General features: G+C 36.4%; 4 protein-coding genes across 4 annotated transcripts; 2 read left to right on the forward strand and 2 right to left on the reverse strand.

Annotated features, from left to right (window-relative positions):
• The first annotated feature begins 992 nt into the window (after positions 1-992).
• Positions 993-4834, forward strand: LOC17897465 (QWRF motif-containing protein 2). Its single transcript, XM_006306894.2, has 6 exons — positions 993-2716; positions 3127-3246; positions 3741-3857; positions 3957-4046; positions 4197-4304; positions 4390-4834. The coding sequence occupies exons 1-6, from the start codon at positions 1253-1255 to the stop codon at positions 4468-4470; spliced, it is 1980 nt and encodes a 659-aa protein (XP_006306956.1). The 5' UTR covers positions 993-1252; the 3' UTR covers positions 4471-4834.
• A 193-nt stretch (positions 4835-5027) lies between these two features.
• LOC17900837 lies at positions 5028-8294 on the reverse strand. Its single transcript, XM_023788767.1, has 3 exons — positions 6791-8294; positions 6532-6539; positions 5028-6217 (listed from the first exon to the last, which is right to left on the reverse strand). Exons 1-3 carry the CDS (start codon positions 8050-8052, stop codon positions 5094-5096), a joined length of 2394 nt encoding a protein of 797 aa, XP_023644535.1. The 5' UTR covers positions 8053-8294; the 3' UTR covers positions 5028-5093.
• Positions 8295-10067: 1773 nt separating this feature from the next.
• LOC17898599 (mitotic checkpoint protein BUB3.2) lies at positions 10068-12811 on the forward strand. Its single transcript, XM_023789964.1, has 9 exons — positions 10068-10216; positions 10312-10442; positions 10589-10671; positions 10945-11211; positions 11340-11415; positions 11566-11646; positions 11996-12074; positions 12168-12268; positions 12517-12811. Exons 1-9 carry the CDS (start codon positions 10103-10105, stop codon positions 12602-12604), a joined length of 1020 nt encoding a protein of 339 aa, XP_023645732.1. The 5' UTR covers positions 10068-10102; the 3' UTR covers positions 12605-12811.
• Positions 12812-12909: 98 nt separating this feature from the next.
• LOC17899468 (telomere repeat-binding factor 1) lies at positions 12910-15471 on the reverse strand. The gene is made up of 7 exons (XM_006303187.2): positions 15312-15471; positions 15006-15201; positions 14687-14916; positions 14402-14486; positions 13822-13905; positions 13259-13618; positions 12910-13158 (listed from the first exon to the last, which is right to left on the reverse strand). Exons 2-7 carry the CDS (start codon positions 15153-15155, stop codon positions 13144-13146), a joined length of 924 nt encoding a protein of 307 aa, XP_006303249.1. The 5' UTR covers positions 15156-15201; positions 15312-15471; the 3' UTR covers positions 12910-13143.
• Positions 15472-17333: the final 1862 nt, after the last annotated feature.

Here is a 17333-nt window from a genome sequence, read left to right on the forward strand (position 1 = left end):
TTGAGCACATGCAAATATTCAATCAACTTTTCAAAAAGCATAAAGATTAATAAACCATATTTTCTACTAAAACGGTTTTTCGATGATTAAACTACTAATCTCTCAATAGCTTTATGTAAATATCAAATATGCGACCATACATATATATATGTTATTGTATCAAATAAAGAAACAATACAGATTTCTGGTTAGTTATGTGAATTCATTGAAAACAATTATAAATGAAGTTTTACTGCAAAATAAATCAACCATGAACTCAATCCGTAGCTGGAAGATGAAAAAATATTTACTCAAATTCAAGTGTTTTGAATTGTGGTAGTTAGCTTGGCAAACTAATGGCATAATAGAGTTTCACACACATTCTGATAGTGCTGAAAACTTGGCAAACTGAAAATTTCTTGAGTTAAAATATAACAATGACTTAAAACCATATCAATTTCAGAGGTTGATTTTAATTTGTTGCACCGGATCCGATGCTAAAATTCTTCGTTTGTATAAAAAAAGAAAATTTGTATCAAAATATTTGGTTAATTCATAAGTTTATTTCTGATATTTCTACCTAAATACATATGTTTCACTATCTTAAAATTTGCTTCATTTTGCTCTTGTTTCTCTATCTTTAAGAAAACAAAATGCAGAAATCATGGTTAATTTTGTTAAGTGCTTGAAACTCGTAAGAAATTAGAAAAGATTAAAGAAATAAATACAGAAAGAATCATATCTTATTATGGAAACTGGAAAGTAGAAAGGCCATAAAAACGATATTAACTTCTGATCTTGCATAAAAAAAAAATAAAGAAGATTAAGAATAAACATCCAAAACGAAAAGAAAATTATTAATTAAAATTAAACATTATAGTTTAGGGCAAAACGAAGCTTTTAAAGTTGATGTAAACCTCTGAAAAAGCAAAAATTTATAATAATAAAAAAAGATACTAAGGAGACTTAAAAGAATAAAGAGCTCTCTCTCTCTCTCTCACTCTTCAGCAAAAAAAAAAAAAAGTTTCCAGGAAACCCCAAATCCACAAACCCCACTTGCAATTTCTCCCCACATCTCCACATCTCTCTCTCGTCTTCTTCGGCTGTGAAGCAAAATAGCCAAATTCCAAAATCCTTTCTTCGATTTGTGCCGAAAGTTTTCAACTTTGGGTCAGTTTTGGGGAAGAAGAGCCAAATCTCTTGAATGCAATGTGAGGAAGATCACCAAGGAAGAAGAAGAAAGAAGAAAAAGCAATAGTTTTTCCCGACGAGAATGGTGGCTGCAGCGATTTCAACTACTGACCCGAGAAACCCACCTCGAGATCGACAAGATAAACCTCAACCCATTACCAACAATGGCGGACAGAGGAGACCCAGAGGCAAACAAGTTCCTTCTCGCTACTTATCTCCTTCTCCTTCCCACTCTGTCTCCTCCAACACCACTACAACCACCACTACCACATCTTCCTCTTCCTCTTCTTCTTCCTCTGCAATACTCAGAACTAGTAAACGATACCCTTCTCCGTCGCCTTTACTCTCTCGCTCTTCCACGAATTCCGCTTCTAACTCTCTCAAAACGCCGTCTTTGTTACCTAAACGGTCTCAATCCGTGGACCGCCGTCGACCCTCGCCGGCTCCGGTCACTGTAGGCAGTGAAATGTCGGCGGCTACCAAGATGCTTATCACTTCCACTAGGAGTTTGTCTGTTTCGTTTCAAGGTGAAGCCTTTTCTCTTCCGATTAGTAAAAAGAAAGAGACTACTTCTACGCCGGTTTCTCACCGGAAATCTACTCCCGAGCGGCGGAGATCGACCCCGGTTCGAGATCAGAGAGAGAACTCAAAGCCTGTGGACCAGCAACGGTGGCCTGGAGCTTCTCGGAGAGGAAATTCTGAATCTGTTGTGCCGAATTCACTTTCTAGAAGCTTAGATTGTGGTAGTGATAGAGGAAAGCTTGGATCTGGGTTTGCTGGGAGGTCAATGTTGCATAATTCTATGATTGATGAGAGCCCTAGGGTTTCTGTTAATGGAAGGTTGAGTTTAGATTTGGGAGGTAGGGATGAATATTTGGAAATTGGAGATGATAGCCAGAGAAGACCTAGTAATGGCTTAACGTCTAGTGTTTCTTGCGACTTTACTGCTTCTGATACTGATAGTGTTTCTTCTGGTAGCACTAATGGTGTTCAGGAATGTGGCTCTGGTGTTAATGGAGAAATCTCTAAATCAAAGAGCTTGCCTCGTAATATTATGGCTTCTGCTAGGTTCTGGCAAGAAACTAATAGCCGGTTAAGGCGGTTGCAAGATCCTGGTTCGCCTTTATCCTCTAGTCCGGGTTTGAAAACCAGTAGTATTTCATCAAAATTTGGTCTTTCGAAACGGTTTTCTAGTGATGCTGTTCCTTCATCATCTCCTCGTGGTATGGCTTCTCCTGTTAGAGGTTCTGCTATTCGCTCTGCCTCACCAAGTAAGCTTTGGGCGACAACTACATCATCTCCAGCTAGGGCGCTTTCGAGTCCTTCTCGAGTGAGAAATGGAGTTTCTGATCAAATGAACGCTTATAACCGCAACAACACGCCTTCGATTCTTAGTTTCTCTGCTGATATTAGGAGAGGGAAAATTGGGGAAGATCGTGTTATGGATGCACATTTGTTGAGGCTTCTATATAACCGTTACCTGCAGTGGCGGTTTGTCAATGCGAGGGCAGACTCTACTGTTATGGTGCAGAGATTGAACGCAGAGGTATGGCTTAATTATGAGTTTTTCATTTCCTTCTGTGATCAATAACTTGACTGTTATGGTTTCCTGTAAATACATTTAGCCACTGCAGCAGACTTTAAAAGGGTATGATTTCTTAATCGATGTATATATAGGATCTTGATGCAATAAGTGAGCACTTATAGAAACTCATCATTTAGGCTCCTAGGTCATCCCAGATCTATCATGACAATTTGGAGATTAAGCATGACTTTTTAAATCTTACTGAACTAATACAGTGAGAGAGTAGTCAATTTTTCTGCGTGGAAATTAAAAAGAAGAGAGTATAGTTAGTTTCAATATTTCAAGAACATGTATAAGTAAATCTTGATTTCTAGCGTTTTCTGGCGTAACACAAAGTGTAAATTTACGCTCTTGCTTTTTTTCTTTGCCAGAAAAACCTATGGAATGCATGGGTATCAATCTCGGAACTGCGGCACAGTGTCACTTTAAAACGAATCAAATTGCTTTTGCTTAGGCAGAAATTGAAACTGGCTTCTATTCTGAGGGGGCAGGTAAATTTGATCCCTTTTAAGTTTTTACGATTTCTTACTTTAAAGGGCCAATATCCCAATTAAGACGTTTCAGTTTCTTCTATTTTTGAGAATTAAGACACTTGTTCTATTCAATTTGTCTTAGTGAGTCCTTCTTTCCGTAATAAGAAAGTAAAGTTTTGGATATAACTCAACTATTGTAGAATGGTAATTGTCCTGTAATGTCTTTAGCTAATAAGTTTGGACTCTAATTAATTATTTATGTATGGTAGGTAGATCTCTATATCTACCTTTAGAAGTTGGTATACTTACTTGCTTAGAATCATCCCACAATACAATATTTGGAATCTTTGACAAGGAATCGTCATTAGAAACTCTTGATTATTTCGAGATGAAAACTTTAGTGATAGTACATCCCTACAGGAGAGGCAGATAAGAAAATATAAAGAGATTATGCATGCTGTTTTTGGTATTAGTAAATACTCAACTTGCTTGCTGTGTTTATTAAACTGTAGATGGGTTTTCTAGAAGAATGGTCTCTTCTGGATAAAGATCATTCAAGTTCTTTGTCAGGAGCAACCGAATCCTTGAAAGCAAGCACGCTTCGTCTACCAATAGTTGGAAAAACCGTGGTTAGTAATTTTCTGTTATGTTATCCTGATATGATTGTTTTGGCTTAATCTAAAAACCTTGGGTTAGAAAAATATTAAGATGTTTCTTGAATTGTTTAGGTTGATATCCAAGACCTTAAGCATGCTGTTAGTTCAGCCGTCGATGTAATGCAAGCTATGTCATCTTCCATATTCTCACTGACGTTGAAGGTAAAAATGCTCTGTCTCTCAGATTTTTTTGAAGTTAAAACACATCTTTTGAGTCTATTAAATCTTTTGGGTCTGAAATGTAATCAGTCTTGAGTTTTTCTATACACAACCCTGGTTTTAAGGGTTTAAGCTCATTAATGTCCTTTTTAGGTGGATGAGATGAATTCTGTAATGGTCGAAACAGTGAATGTAACTGCTAAGGAAAAGGTTTTGCTTGAAAGATGTCAAGGTTGCTTATCAAGAGTAGCAGCTATGCAGGTATAGGGTCTTTATCATCGTTTCTCTTTTTTGGCGATGTCTCTACTCTTTTCTCACATCGCTTTGGGTAAATGCAACAAACCAGGTTACGGATTGTAGCATGAAAACGCACATAATACAACTAAGTCGGATACCAATCACAAGCAGCTTGACTTCACAACTGTAGAAAAACTGATCTTCCTCAAGAGAACAGAATTGTTCTTTTTGACTACACTACTCACCAAGAACAGAGTTGCTAACACGGGCCTTTTCCTTCCATGGATCCCGACCTTATCGTTTTCAAACCAAGATCAAGGTGAGATTCGCGGATTATTATCTCTCCCTCCCTTGCTCTTTAAGTTCTACGTTTGTTATTCTTGTAAGATTGCAGGTAATTCCTCTAAAAGTAAGTAAGCTTAGTTTTTGTATACAGAAGTTTTTCTAATGGTTCTTTTGGCTTGTGTACATATAAAGATGTAGTAATGTATGATCTGATGAATCACTGATTTTGTCTTCATTTTATAGTTCCTAGACTTGTTGCCGTTCTTTCATATTAAGAAATCTTGTCGTTTTCTAGTTGCTTTGAAGGACTCTGTCATCACTAAAAAGCAAGTACATGTTAAAATAGGGCACTCTCACCTCAACTCTAATAGTTCATTTTACTTTTGGTGAACCTCCAAAAGTTTGTATAACACTTTTGTAAAAGATCTAAACTGTCCCACATCAGGGGTATGAGATAACACATTAAGTAACATAGTCTAGAATATTATTGAAGAAACAGAAAACTCCAATCTAGAACTGCTAAACAGTTCAAATAAAGTTGAAAAATTTAATCTTTGCACTTTTAACCTCCACTAAATCCCCCCGCGACGGCACTTCATTAACATCTACCAGTCCCTCTAGGCTCTGCTTCGGGTCAGATACATTTGTTGCAACATCCGCATTACCACTAGGACTCAACTTGTCTCCTTGGTAGTGAAGGCGTTTGTGTCCACCAAGAGATGGTCCCGTCGGAAACAATTTATGACATACAGAACACTGGTGGATTTTACCGGACGGTGCCAACGTCTTTGGCCCTGTTTTTTCTCCAGAGTCATTAAGAAGCGGCTTAACCCTGTGGCTAGTAGCCTTGTGACCACCTAAAGCTTGGAATGAAGTAAACTCTTTTCCACAGACACTGCACTTGTAGGCATCAGACTTCGGCAGCATCTGCGGTTTTGGTTTCGGTTGTTTTTGAGGTTCCTTTTTGTGAGAACGAGTTGCGATTTCAACTTCAGACAGAGAAGAAGAAGAAGAAGAAGAAGGAGCTTTAACATCATCATCAGAAGAAGAAAGCCTTTGCTGTAGTCTTGATTGCACAATATTTTCCAACAAAAGCTCAATGAAAGCGTCGTTCTCAGCATACCCGCCTAGTTTTTTTTCTCCTCGTCCGTTAGTTTCTACGAATGATGAACTCTGTTCCGAGAAACAATCTCCATCATCACCAGAACGCTGTCGTTGAGACTGCACACTACTCTCCAACCCCGTCTTAGTCGAAACGGCGCCGTAACCAAACCCTTCTTCTTCTTTTTGTCCTAGTCCTTCCAAGAATCTGTGTTGTGAGAAAGAATCTTCGTCAACTCCTTGTGAATGTTGGCTACTTTCGTAACCAGTCTCAACCAAAGCAGCGTCATCTTCTTCGCGCCGGATCTGTTCCAGCGCTTTAATGAATCGTTCCGAGTAAGTATCTTGATCACAAGTTGTCGAAAAATTACGTTCAATCTTTTCCAAAAGATTCTGAATGACAACATTGTCGTCGACCTGTAACCCATCTTCGTAATCTTGCATCGCAAATTCTAATTGTTTCTTCAGAACGGACACAGGCATCGACGGCGAAACTTGATTCACCTTCGTCAGAATATGTTTCAATTGCGTTAACAGAGCCATACCTCTTCCTTCCAATTATCTCTCTATCAGATCAAACCCTTCTTTCTTTTTTCCTTGTTGCCTACGAAAACTTGAGAGTCTTGGAAACAAACCCCAAGTGAGTTATTATATAGATTTGGTACTGTGCACGGATCACTCATATATATATGTACAAGTTTTAAAGTCGGCTAGTGTATTCTTTACTCGAGTAGTGTATATATTCCTAAACTAAATAAAAGGCAATTAATTAATATTCAATGTTAAGAAAATGTAAAAAGTCCATATTTGATTTTATGTTTTCTTCTTTTCTCTGAACTGACATCTTTTTTCTTCAACTACATACTTGTCTTACTGGCGTAACAACACAGTGCTCTGTTTTTAAGTTTTAGGGCCAATGTCCCAATTAAATAAACTACTTTTTCTGTTTTTTTGTTTGTTCTCGTAGATAAGTATAGCAAACTCAAAACACACTCTTAAAGTTAGTAAACACCACTAATATATATTTGTTTAATAACCGAATGAATGGGATATACATAGTGTGCAATCAAAAACAAAAAGACCCTTAATCATATTAGTATCGAAAAAAACAATCTTGTTAAGGCTACTTGGCTGTGCTTTCAACTTCCTCGACCTCTCCGCTTCCAGATTCATCAGACTCCGGCGACAGTGGGATATTAAGATCTATCAATCTCCTTTGGCTCTGCTCTGGATCCGACACATTTGTTACTCCACTCCCATTACTACTAGGACTCCACTTGTTTTCCTCAACAGCAACCTCCTCCTGACTAGGTCTGTGATCAGCGTCAACAACTCCCTCACTTTTCCTGAGACTCAGCTCTAGATCAAGCCATTTTTTTCCAGTACTCGCATCACTGAGACTACACTTGTCACTGCTTGGAACAACCTCTTCCTGATTGAGACCGTTGACAACGTTGTCACTAACACTTAGACTCTGTTCTTGATTGGGACTCAACTTGAGGACAACCTCGTGTTTGTGACCGCCGAGAACGCCTTCGTAGTGACGGCGTTTGTGTCCACCTAGTGCTTGTCCCGTCGGAAACAAAACATGACATATAGAACACTTGTGGATTTTCCCAGACGGAGCCAACAACTTTTCCCGAGTTTTTTCTCCAGCGTTTTCAACTAGCGGTTGCGGCGGCTTAACCCTGTGGCTGGCCTTGTGACCACCTAAAGCTTGATACGAAGTAAACCCTTTTCCACAGACGCTACACTCGAACAAATCACACGTCGTTCCCTGCGGCTCAGTTGTTTCAGTTTCAGTATGCGGTTGCGGTTGCGATTGTGGCTTAAGCGTTTGCGGTTGTGGCTTAAGCCTTTGCGTTTGCGGTTGTGGGATAAGCGTTGGCGTTTGCGGTTGTGGTATAAGCGTTTGTGGTTTCGTTTGGCGTTTATCACGGGAAAACTGGATGAGAGTGAGAGCAGCGATATCATCGACAGACGGAGAAGAAGAAGAAGAAGGAGGATCTTCACCGTCACCCAAACGCAGCCGTTTCAATCGCAAGTGATCCAACCAAGGCTTATAGAAAACTGCATCGCTTGTAAACTCGTTTTCTTGATGATCTTCGTCACCAGTAGAACGCTGCCGTATAGAAGGTTCACTACTTTTTAACCTAGGAGGAGGAGACTCATCGAGAACGGTGTCGTTTTCACACTCGCCGTCTTCTCTCCCTCGCCGGAATTTTATGCGTAGGCGTTTCGAAGAAGGATCATCATCACGAGGAGGAGAAGAAATCTTTCGCTTTGGTCGTTCGTAACTCCTCAAATCGTCTTGTTGTAAGAATTTGTGTTTCAGAGCGGCGAGCTTTGTCAACGGCGGACACTGGTCCAACGCTTTTTGATCCATAACTTCTCCGATACGTTTCAGACGGCTTTCTCTTAATCCCTAAGAAACTGATCAACACAAAGAAAAAAGGTAAATCAAAGTTGTGTTTTTGGTGCTTCTTGTTAACACACACTCACATATATATTTAAGTTTTTAAGTCGGTAAAACTGTTCAGTGTTATGTAATTTTGAGATTAACAATTGTGAGAGAATATGGAAAATTAAACTGAGTTAGTAAAAGAAAAGGAAAATATAATCTTGGGATATTCTCTACGTTAACCTAATCTTTAATTTTTAGTGCATAATCCCAGTCAATAGAAAAAAAAAAAGTAAAATTTGTTTTTAAATTTCCATTTAGTGTGAGACTTTGAGAGAAGACGACACTTAACCCTAATTATATATAAAAAAAACACTATTAGGTTAAATGCTATTCAATGCCAAAAAAAACTTTTTTTTCCCCTTGGACTGGACTAATGTGTGAGTTACAAGCCGTGTGGGACAAGCATTAAATCAGACGCGTACACGTTTAATTGGTTTATCTTGTTCTTAATAAATATATCATATTTTCTCAATCATTAATATATATTATCCTAGGTGGAAATAAATCTTAAATACTCATTATATTGATAAAAAGAAAAATATCTATCAATTTTCAATTCATTAACAATAATATTAAAAAAAGAAGGGAATTTAAAGAAGAAAACCCTCAACATTGGCCGGATCCATTTTTAAACCCTCAACTATTTTTTTAGTAGATAAAACCCTGAACTAAAAAACATTAACAAATTTAACCCTCCGTCTATAAAAGCATACATTTATACTGTTAACAATTTCGTATACTCTAGCGGAACAGTAAAACGAAAACCACTAGGCATATTTTTAAACATATTACGATCACAACACAATTTTTCGATTATAGTATTCTGCAATTCCTGATGGAAAATATAAAATTTTCTCATATTTTATGCAAAATGCTTATTCTGAAACATATTTACAACAACAAACAAAAAAATTTGACTTACCACAATATTTTACAAAATTCAAACCAGATGAAATAGACATATGTTCTCTCAATACCTCACTCCATAATGGAGATTCGATGAGTTAATGTCATCCATCATTAAATTTAATTATGCGTCTCACCCTCGATTAACTCTGTGTCAATCGCCTATTAAACCTACTTTAGTTTCTTTTTCACTAACCATTCAACATTTGGAATTTTAAGGTTTTAGGATTTCACGATTTGAGAGTTTTTTTTGGTGATCTAATATTCGACGTGTGAACGTTTATGGAAAACGAAGGTTCTTAAGAGAAGGTTTGTTGTTAATTTTTGTATTTAAAAACTAATGCTTAGTCTTTTTTTGTTTCAGTTAAACAAACGTTGATTGCGTAGAAGAAATTATTACGGGTGTTTAGGTTTTTTATAGATGGAAGGTTAAATTTGTTAATGTTTTTACTTCAGGATTTTATTTACTAAAAAAATAGTTGAGAGTTTAAAAATTGATCTCACCAATGTTGAGGGGTTTTTTCATTAAATTCCCAAAAAAAAAAGAAAAAGTTGAGTGTCAAAGATTATTTGTAGGTGTTGGAGAGGTTTGGGAGTGGCATGTTCCTTGGACGTGGACACGTGGCCAATTCTCTACCATTCGTTGGGAGATATCTATATAATAAACTAGTGAGTGAAATAAGTAGTAGTGGTGAGATAACACTAGTACGTGATAAGCCAAAAAACTTTAGACCGACGTGTTTATGTAGACGTGATGTGGCCAGATTAGGTTGATTCTGACATATGTCATTAGGTCTGATCAAACACATCATCATCCAATTTCAAGAATAATTAATCACTTTTAGTCCATCTTTCATTGTTCCGTTGGGGGCCAAACGCAAGTGCTGTTTATGGGCCTAATTTGGGTAGGTAGCTGAAGTCCATGGGCCTAATTTACGCCCCAATAAAACTGTATTGATCACAAATTCAATAGGGGCAGAATTTGAATTCAAACAATCATTTTCTTCTTCAAATCTCATTCCCTCTCTCTCTCTCTAGCATAAACCCTAAATTCGTGCTCTTCAGGATGACTTTGGTGCCGGCCATTGGGCGTGAGCTCTCGAATCCGCCGTCCGATGGGATTTCTAATCTCCGTTTTTCGAACAGCAGTGATCATTTACTAGTCTCTTCATGGGATAAGGTTATTAAAATCCCTAATCTCTTTACTACACTTATTGCTCTTCTGAAGTCTGATCTGTATCTTCTGATGCTTTGAGTTCTATTATTGGATCGCAGAGTGTAAGATTGTATGATGCGAACGCTGATTTGCTGAGAGGGGAGTTCAAACATGGTGGAGCCGTACTCGATTGCTGCTTCCATGATGATTCTTCTGGTTTCAGTGTTTGTGCCGATTATAAAGTCAGACGGTATGTTTGATTTATTCTCTTCCTAATTTTAATTTGGTTCGAGGCAATTTTAGTTGAGATTTTAGTCAGTAGGAGGGACAATCTTGCATAGGAAATGTTTTGCGGATTTTTCTTTTAATAATTGGGTTTCTCTTGTTATGCCTCAGAATTGACTTCAATGCTGGGAAAGAGGACGTTTTGGGGACGCATGATAAACCAGTGCGATGTGTTGAGTATTCTTATGCTGCAGGTTGGTAAAGTGTTTATGATGTTCTTGATGATTAAGTGAACTCTTACCTTGTTGATACTTAGATGCTTTTAATGGCTAGAGAAATTCATACTGTTAGATGTTTTAGTTAAATGAAATTTGTTAAGAGTGGTTATTTTAGTGCATTTGTGTTGAGGGCATATATTTTCTTCACTGTTGCAACTTTATTTGGAACTCAGACATCAGTTTTTTAGCAAGTTGGTCTTCTAATCATCTCATCTTATTACTTAACAATTTGTTTATATGACGTTATAGGGCAAGTGATCTCTGGAAGTTGGGATAGAACGATTAAATGTTGGGATCCTAGAGGTGCAAGTGGGCTGGAGCGTACACAGATTGGTACATATCAGCAACCTGAGCGTGTGAACTCTCTTTCTCTAGTTGGGAATCGTTTGGTAGTGGCAACAGCTGGAAGACATGTCAACATTTATGATCTCAGAAACATGTCCCAACCTGAGCAAAGAAGAGAGTCCTCTCTTAAATACCAGACAAGATGTGTGCGTTGTTATCCCAATGGATCAGGTAAAATTGCTGATATTTCGCATTCAATGATTTTTATCAACAGTAAAAGTTGCTTTTATTCTGGTCCAAGTATACTCAGTAGCCTCAGTTTCCTCTTCCACACTTTTGATTTCAATTATACTTTGCAGGATATGCCCTTAGCTCTGTTGAAGGGAGGGTTTCAATGGAGTTCTTTGATCTATCAGAGGCTGCTCAAGCTAAAAAGTATGTCTCTAATGTGTTTCCTCTTACCTCTTTTTGACGAACTATGGTAGTCTTTGAGTTCTTGTTTATTTCCTGAGCTTTTTTTTCTGGTAGATAATCATATTCATCTTACATTTTTTTAATCTCATACACTGTTTTTGAACATGTCAGATATGCTTTCAAATGTCACCGGAAATCAGAGGATGGAAGGGACATTGTCTACCCTGTAAATGCGATTGCTTTCCATCCGATGTAAGTCTTATCCCGACAGAAACCCGATTGTTTCCTGCCAGCATTTTGATTGCTACAAGTCTTGACTAGTTGTTCACAGAAGTGGGCCTAAAGTTATATTTTACTAGATAAAGAGAAGAACTTGTTAGTTTGACTGGTGAAGATGATAATCCAGTGGAGAATATATGGATGTTGAGGGATAGTTCAGAGTATTGTGAATACTATCTGTTTATTTGAGAATAAATTCTGTAGAAGTATGTTCTGGGATACTCTAAATATTTGGAACCTATGGGGAAAATCTGAAACTCATAAGTTATTTGTACCGCTCAACTTTATCGCTTCTAATAACCTGAGGGTTTTTGAAATGTAGCTATGGTACTTTTGCTTCCGGAGGTTGTGATGGTTTCGTCAACATTTGGGATGGTAACAACAAGAAAAGGCTATATCAGGTTTAGCAATCACAAGAGCTTTTGATATCTGTATCTTTCAATGTTCTGTTGGTAAGTGAGACACAGCATTAATTTGCTCCTTTTTGTTTGTAGTACTCTAAGTATCCAACAAGTATTGCGGCGCTTTCATTCAGCCGAGATGGTGGATTACTGGCTGTTGCTTCTAGTTACACGTTTGAAGAGGGTGACAAACCGTAAGAATTGCATTCTTTCATCTTTTCCGTTCTAAAACCCTCAAAAGTTTTTGAATACCTTGCCTTCAGATTCTTGACCAGAAGGAATTATAGTTTGAGTTTGATGCTATATTATTAGATCTCATCAGGCATAGAGAAACATTCAATCCGTGGACCTTTAGACTTATGGATAACATCTAGAGATATTTTTTTTTTTGATTTTGGATTGATCTCACTTTTAACCGATACTGAGTGTTGTGCTTTTGCAGGCATGAACCAGACGCAATCTTTGTTCGAAGTGTTAATGAAATCGAAGTGAAACCAAAGCCCAAAGTATACCCAAATCCTCCGGTATAGTCAGGAATAATGGAACGATCATGGTAACTCGACATGTGTGTGGGAATTGTTGCTATGGTACCCAAAGAAGATACTTTAAAGTGAGTTTTAAAATCTTATTTTTTGGCTGTAAAGTGAAGTGAAGTGACATTACAATGGCTTTAGAATCTGAGATTGTGTTCCTTTGGTTTTGATTTTTGAGTAAAGTCCATTTACTTTTCCCTCTAATCTCTTCTCTGGTCTTTTTTATTGGGGTAGAAGTTAGAACCCACCAAGTTGTAATCCAAAATGGATGTAAGAGCAAAAATATAAATGGACTAGGAAAAGATTCTCTGATATGTACATGGAGATTCCTAAAACTTGATTGAAAATTCGAAGAGTTTACAAATGCAAACAAAGGGATACAAAAGTAAGTAGTGGAGAAAGTAAGTAACAGACACATACATACTGATTGCTTAATACTAAATAGACTTCTTTAGAGGAGTATATCATCAACACAAACACTAGGCCTCTCTCTACTCTTTCTCTTTTCTTCTCTTCTTCTTACGCTTACCATCATCTCAAGCACGGATCATCTGTAGAATCACATTTGCAATACAACGATTTTAACATTTGCAAAGTCTTTCTCTGTCACAGATTTCAAGTGTTGCAATAAAAGAACGTGTTATTTTTTACCACTTTGCAGTTGTTTCTTCCTTTCAATGTCTTTGAAGCTTCTTCAGCGAAAGCTTGGGCTGCTTCTGCTTCCGCTTCAGCTACCTCTGCTTCTTTTGCAGCTTCCTCAGCCTCTGCCATGGCAGCTTCTGCCTCTGCAACTGCCTGTGCTGCAACAGCTGCCGCCTCATGTACATTCATACTCTTCATTCTGGCTAACTCTGCTTCAATCTGTGACCTTGTCTGAAAAGTCGTTTCATCTCTGTCTGTTTTGGGTGAAGGCAAACCAGACGTCCTCTGTCTTCCTGAAAATATTCCCAGATTTTTTCTCTTGTGGGAATACAATGGAGTGGAGTTTGGGATTCTATACTTGCGCTTAACCTGTAAAAGGGAAACCTGGATCAATTAAACCTCGCAGGTTACAGTGAAAGATGCATATGTCTCTGTCCTAGTAACAACCATAACGCAATCATACTACTATTCAAAAGACAAAAACAAAAAGTCATACATGCTATTTAAAAGGCCAAAAATATATGCACATGATACTTGCAGTCAAATGCGATAATGAATGTATCAGACTTTACCTTCACAAGTTTACCGCAAGCTGTCAAGTACTTTAGCTTGGTAGACAACAACCGTTTGAAGTCTAGTGGAGCATGATATTGATCCTATACAAGCGAGTTAGAGAAACACGGTATCAGTTAATCCTCTAAATCAGCCTTTTTCAAGTAACATAAAAAAGGAATCCTTAAATCAGCAAGGTTCATGCAGAGTTTAATTTTCACATGCTTTACTCAAATAATTAGACTTGAAAAAGTTATATCCTTAACATGTTTCTGAAATAAATACAAAAATCTATTCTTATGATATTCCAATAAATACCTAGACATAAGTAGATGCCACCACAATAAAACTAGTAATTACAGGAAATAGTCCTAGCCATTCTTCTATTCAGGAGTGGTGAAGATAAAGTTTTCACCGATTGCTTTTCAGTAACACTGACCCCATGCACTGCTTATTTTCAAGAATACATTCTATTTTGGTTATCATCCAGAATGACTTCACAAAGGCTAGTTCACGACAGTTCAACCCACTAAGGGCAGGCAACAAATTAACAATACAGTCTATGGAAAAAAAAAGATGCAAGAACTGAAAAAAGAATACCTCGATGTAGGCACCAATTGTTGTTTTATTACAGCCACCAGGCTCCTTCAAGGTAGCTATTGCTTCCATTATAAGGTTATCCAACCTGCAACGTTTAAAAAGTTACAATTTATGTGCCAATAGCGTCAAATGATAGAAACATCTACATAAGTAGGAATTTTACACACTTAAACCCTAATCATCAAATCAAAATATTAAAGCCACATCAATAAGATGGAGCAGGAATACAACAACGCATCTCCCCTTCTTCAATACAAGAAACAAACAGACATATATATATCTAACCTTACATTAGGTCGCCTTGGAGCAGGAGTAGAAGGAACTTGCAGTGCAGAGGAGCCAGTAGTTGAAAAATGCTTGGCATCCACCATTTCTTCATCACTTTGCAAAGAAGTGGTTAGGGCAAGAGAGTTGTCTTCCTGTTTAGGAAGAGAGAGCGTCCTTTTAACAGCTAACCTAGATTTTTCACGCGATCCCCAGCCATTGGCCATGACACTCATGTTTCTCCATTTGTCCTGTCCCAATTACAAACCAAAATCAGAAAAAAGGATTCATACATAAATCACAAAAACAATACACATCAGGATAAAGAAACAATCATGACCTTGAGATCTACGTTGGAACGCAGGTACAAGACTCCGCTAAATTCAGGATCTTTGAGAATTGTGCGCCATTTACCAGGTCCATGCTTTATAACGCCAGACTTTAAAGCTGATTCTTCTTCTTGTGTCCATTTCTGCTTAGGAGCACCCATTTCGAGATGCAACCTCTACGGGCTGCTGTGTTAAAGCAACTCAGTTCTGCAACAAAATCATATGTCACCAAACCAATCGGAATCGGAATCAGAAGCAGAAGCAGAATCGGAATCGCTTGCAATCGCAGCGTAATCTTAATTGTGGAGGAAGCTTACAATTCTGATTTGGAAGCGTACAATGATATGCCCAAAGCACTTGTCAATTCAAGTATTCTTCTTAATTGAAAGGTACAAATTAGGGTTTTCAAACGAACAGAGGAATCACGAAGAACATAAAACTTCGGCGGCCTAAAGGAGTAAAGGTTAACAAACGAAGAAGAAACTATTAGGGTTATACAACAAGTTTCTTGTATATTTTCGACAATACTTATGTTTTTCATATTTACAAAAATATACCAGTCAACAAAATAAAAAAATTTCAACTTCTAACAAAATTTATATGTTTTTTACATACTAATATTAATATTTGTATCATTTAGTAATCTATATTCTTAAATTTAATCTTATTTAAACCATAATATATATCTATATATATATATATATAATATTAAAATTTTACGAAACCCTAATCTTATGTCGAAAATATACACAATCGAGAAACAAGAGACATATGAATTCACGAAAGATAAGATTTTCTTTGAAAGAATTAATTTTGGCAATTTCAATTTTGTTGTTCCGGTGGATTGAGATTCCACTGATATGCGGAATACAAAGATTTACGAAATAGCAGACCGCTTAGACTAATTAAGCTTTTAAACGGCTTTTTAAACATGTTTTCTATCTATTACCATAAAGTAATTACACTAATTATTATTTTTTGAATTAGTTTATAAACTGTCTAAATATTTAGACAATTAAACTTTTAAGGAAGGTAAGAAAGGAAATTCCAATTTACGATACAATGCTCTTCTTAAGTTCAATTAAACAAATACTGTTTTAGAAGTTTTACTAGTGATGGACCCGCACGTACGTGCGGAGTTATTTTTACAAAATTACGATTTTTTAAGTAGATGTTATTTCGGTAAAATTTTGTTATATGAGTTTATTTGATAAACTATATATAGACATACAGTTGTAAAATATATATATTGTATTACATGATAAAATTTTAAAATTACAATTTTAACATTTTTTAAATGAAAATGATAAGTGATATTACGTGTTTATTTTTTAAACTAATCAAAACATTTCTAACTGTTTGCTTAGAGATGTTCAATCGGATTTGGGTTTGGCTTTAGTTTGAATTGTTTTATGTGTAGTTTAGAATGGAAACCCGTCCTGTTCCTTTCCGTCTCGTCCCGACCCGTCCCGTCCCTTCCCGTCTTCTATCTGTCATAAAATTTCTGTTCCATAATCGTTTCTTTTTAAAACATAATCATTTGCCAATGTTTATTATAAGAAACTTGGCAAAAAATTTAGACGGGATACTCATAATCCTCGTTTAAATATTTATTTTTATCAAACTAATAAAAATCTAATTATCAATCTAAGTCACATGCTCCCACCATTTTCATTCACAATGCACTGTCTGTAATCCTAGCATAGACAATCCTTGTTCGATTTTTAATTTTATTGATCTTTCAGTTTTCATCTTTATTTCTCGTTACTTTCTTCAATTCAAAGATTCACGTTTTAGCCTTTTTGTTTTCTAAAGATTTAGGTATTTCTATTTTTTTAATACATGGATTTATCGTAGTTTTGTTATCCGAAGTATACATTATCTTCTTGTACCTGTCATTTCATGTCTAAATATTTGAAATAAATAGGAAAGTGGAAATTAAATTTAGCAATCTAAATTACATGACCTCGTATCGTACTCGTAGTTTTATATTTGAAATTTAACTTTATTACCGTGTCTCATAACAATTATATCTAATCATGTTTTTTTTTTATGTGAAATAATTCAGATAATGTTTGTTTCGAATTATATGTTCCCGTCTCGTATCCATTCCTATAAGTTTATATATTTTTTTAATAAATAACACCATTTACATGTAACTAAATATAATTTTAATATATGTAAAATTTCATATAATCGTCCAAAAGTAGAGATTTATACGTCTCAAAGTTGAATTTTGTTCAATATTTTGAGATTTTAAGAATTAAATATAACTACCAATTTTTTTTTATTTCAACCGGTTATCCAAAACTTATATATCATATTTGTCAAGGATAGTT

The sequence above is a fragment of the Capsella rubella genome, unplaced genomic scaffold, assembly GCF_000375325.1.
Source record: "Capsella rubella cultivar Monte Gargano unplaced genomic scaffold, Caprub1_0 scaffold_1, whole genome shotgun sequence".
NCBI lineage: Eukaryota > Viridiplantae > Streptophyta > Magnoliopsida > Brassicales > Brassicaceae > Capsella > Capsella rubella.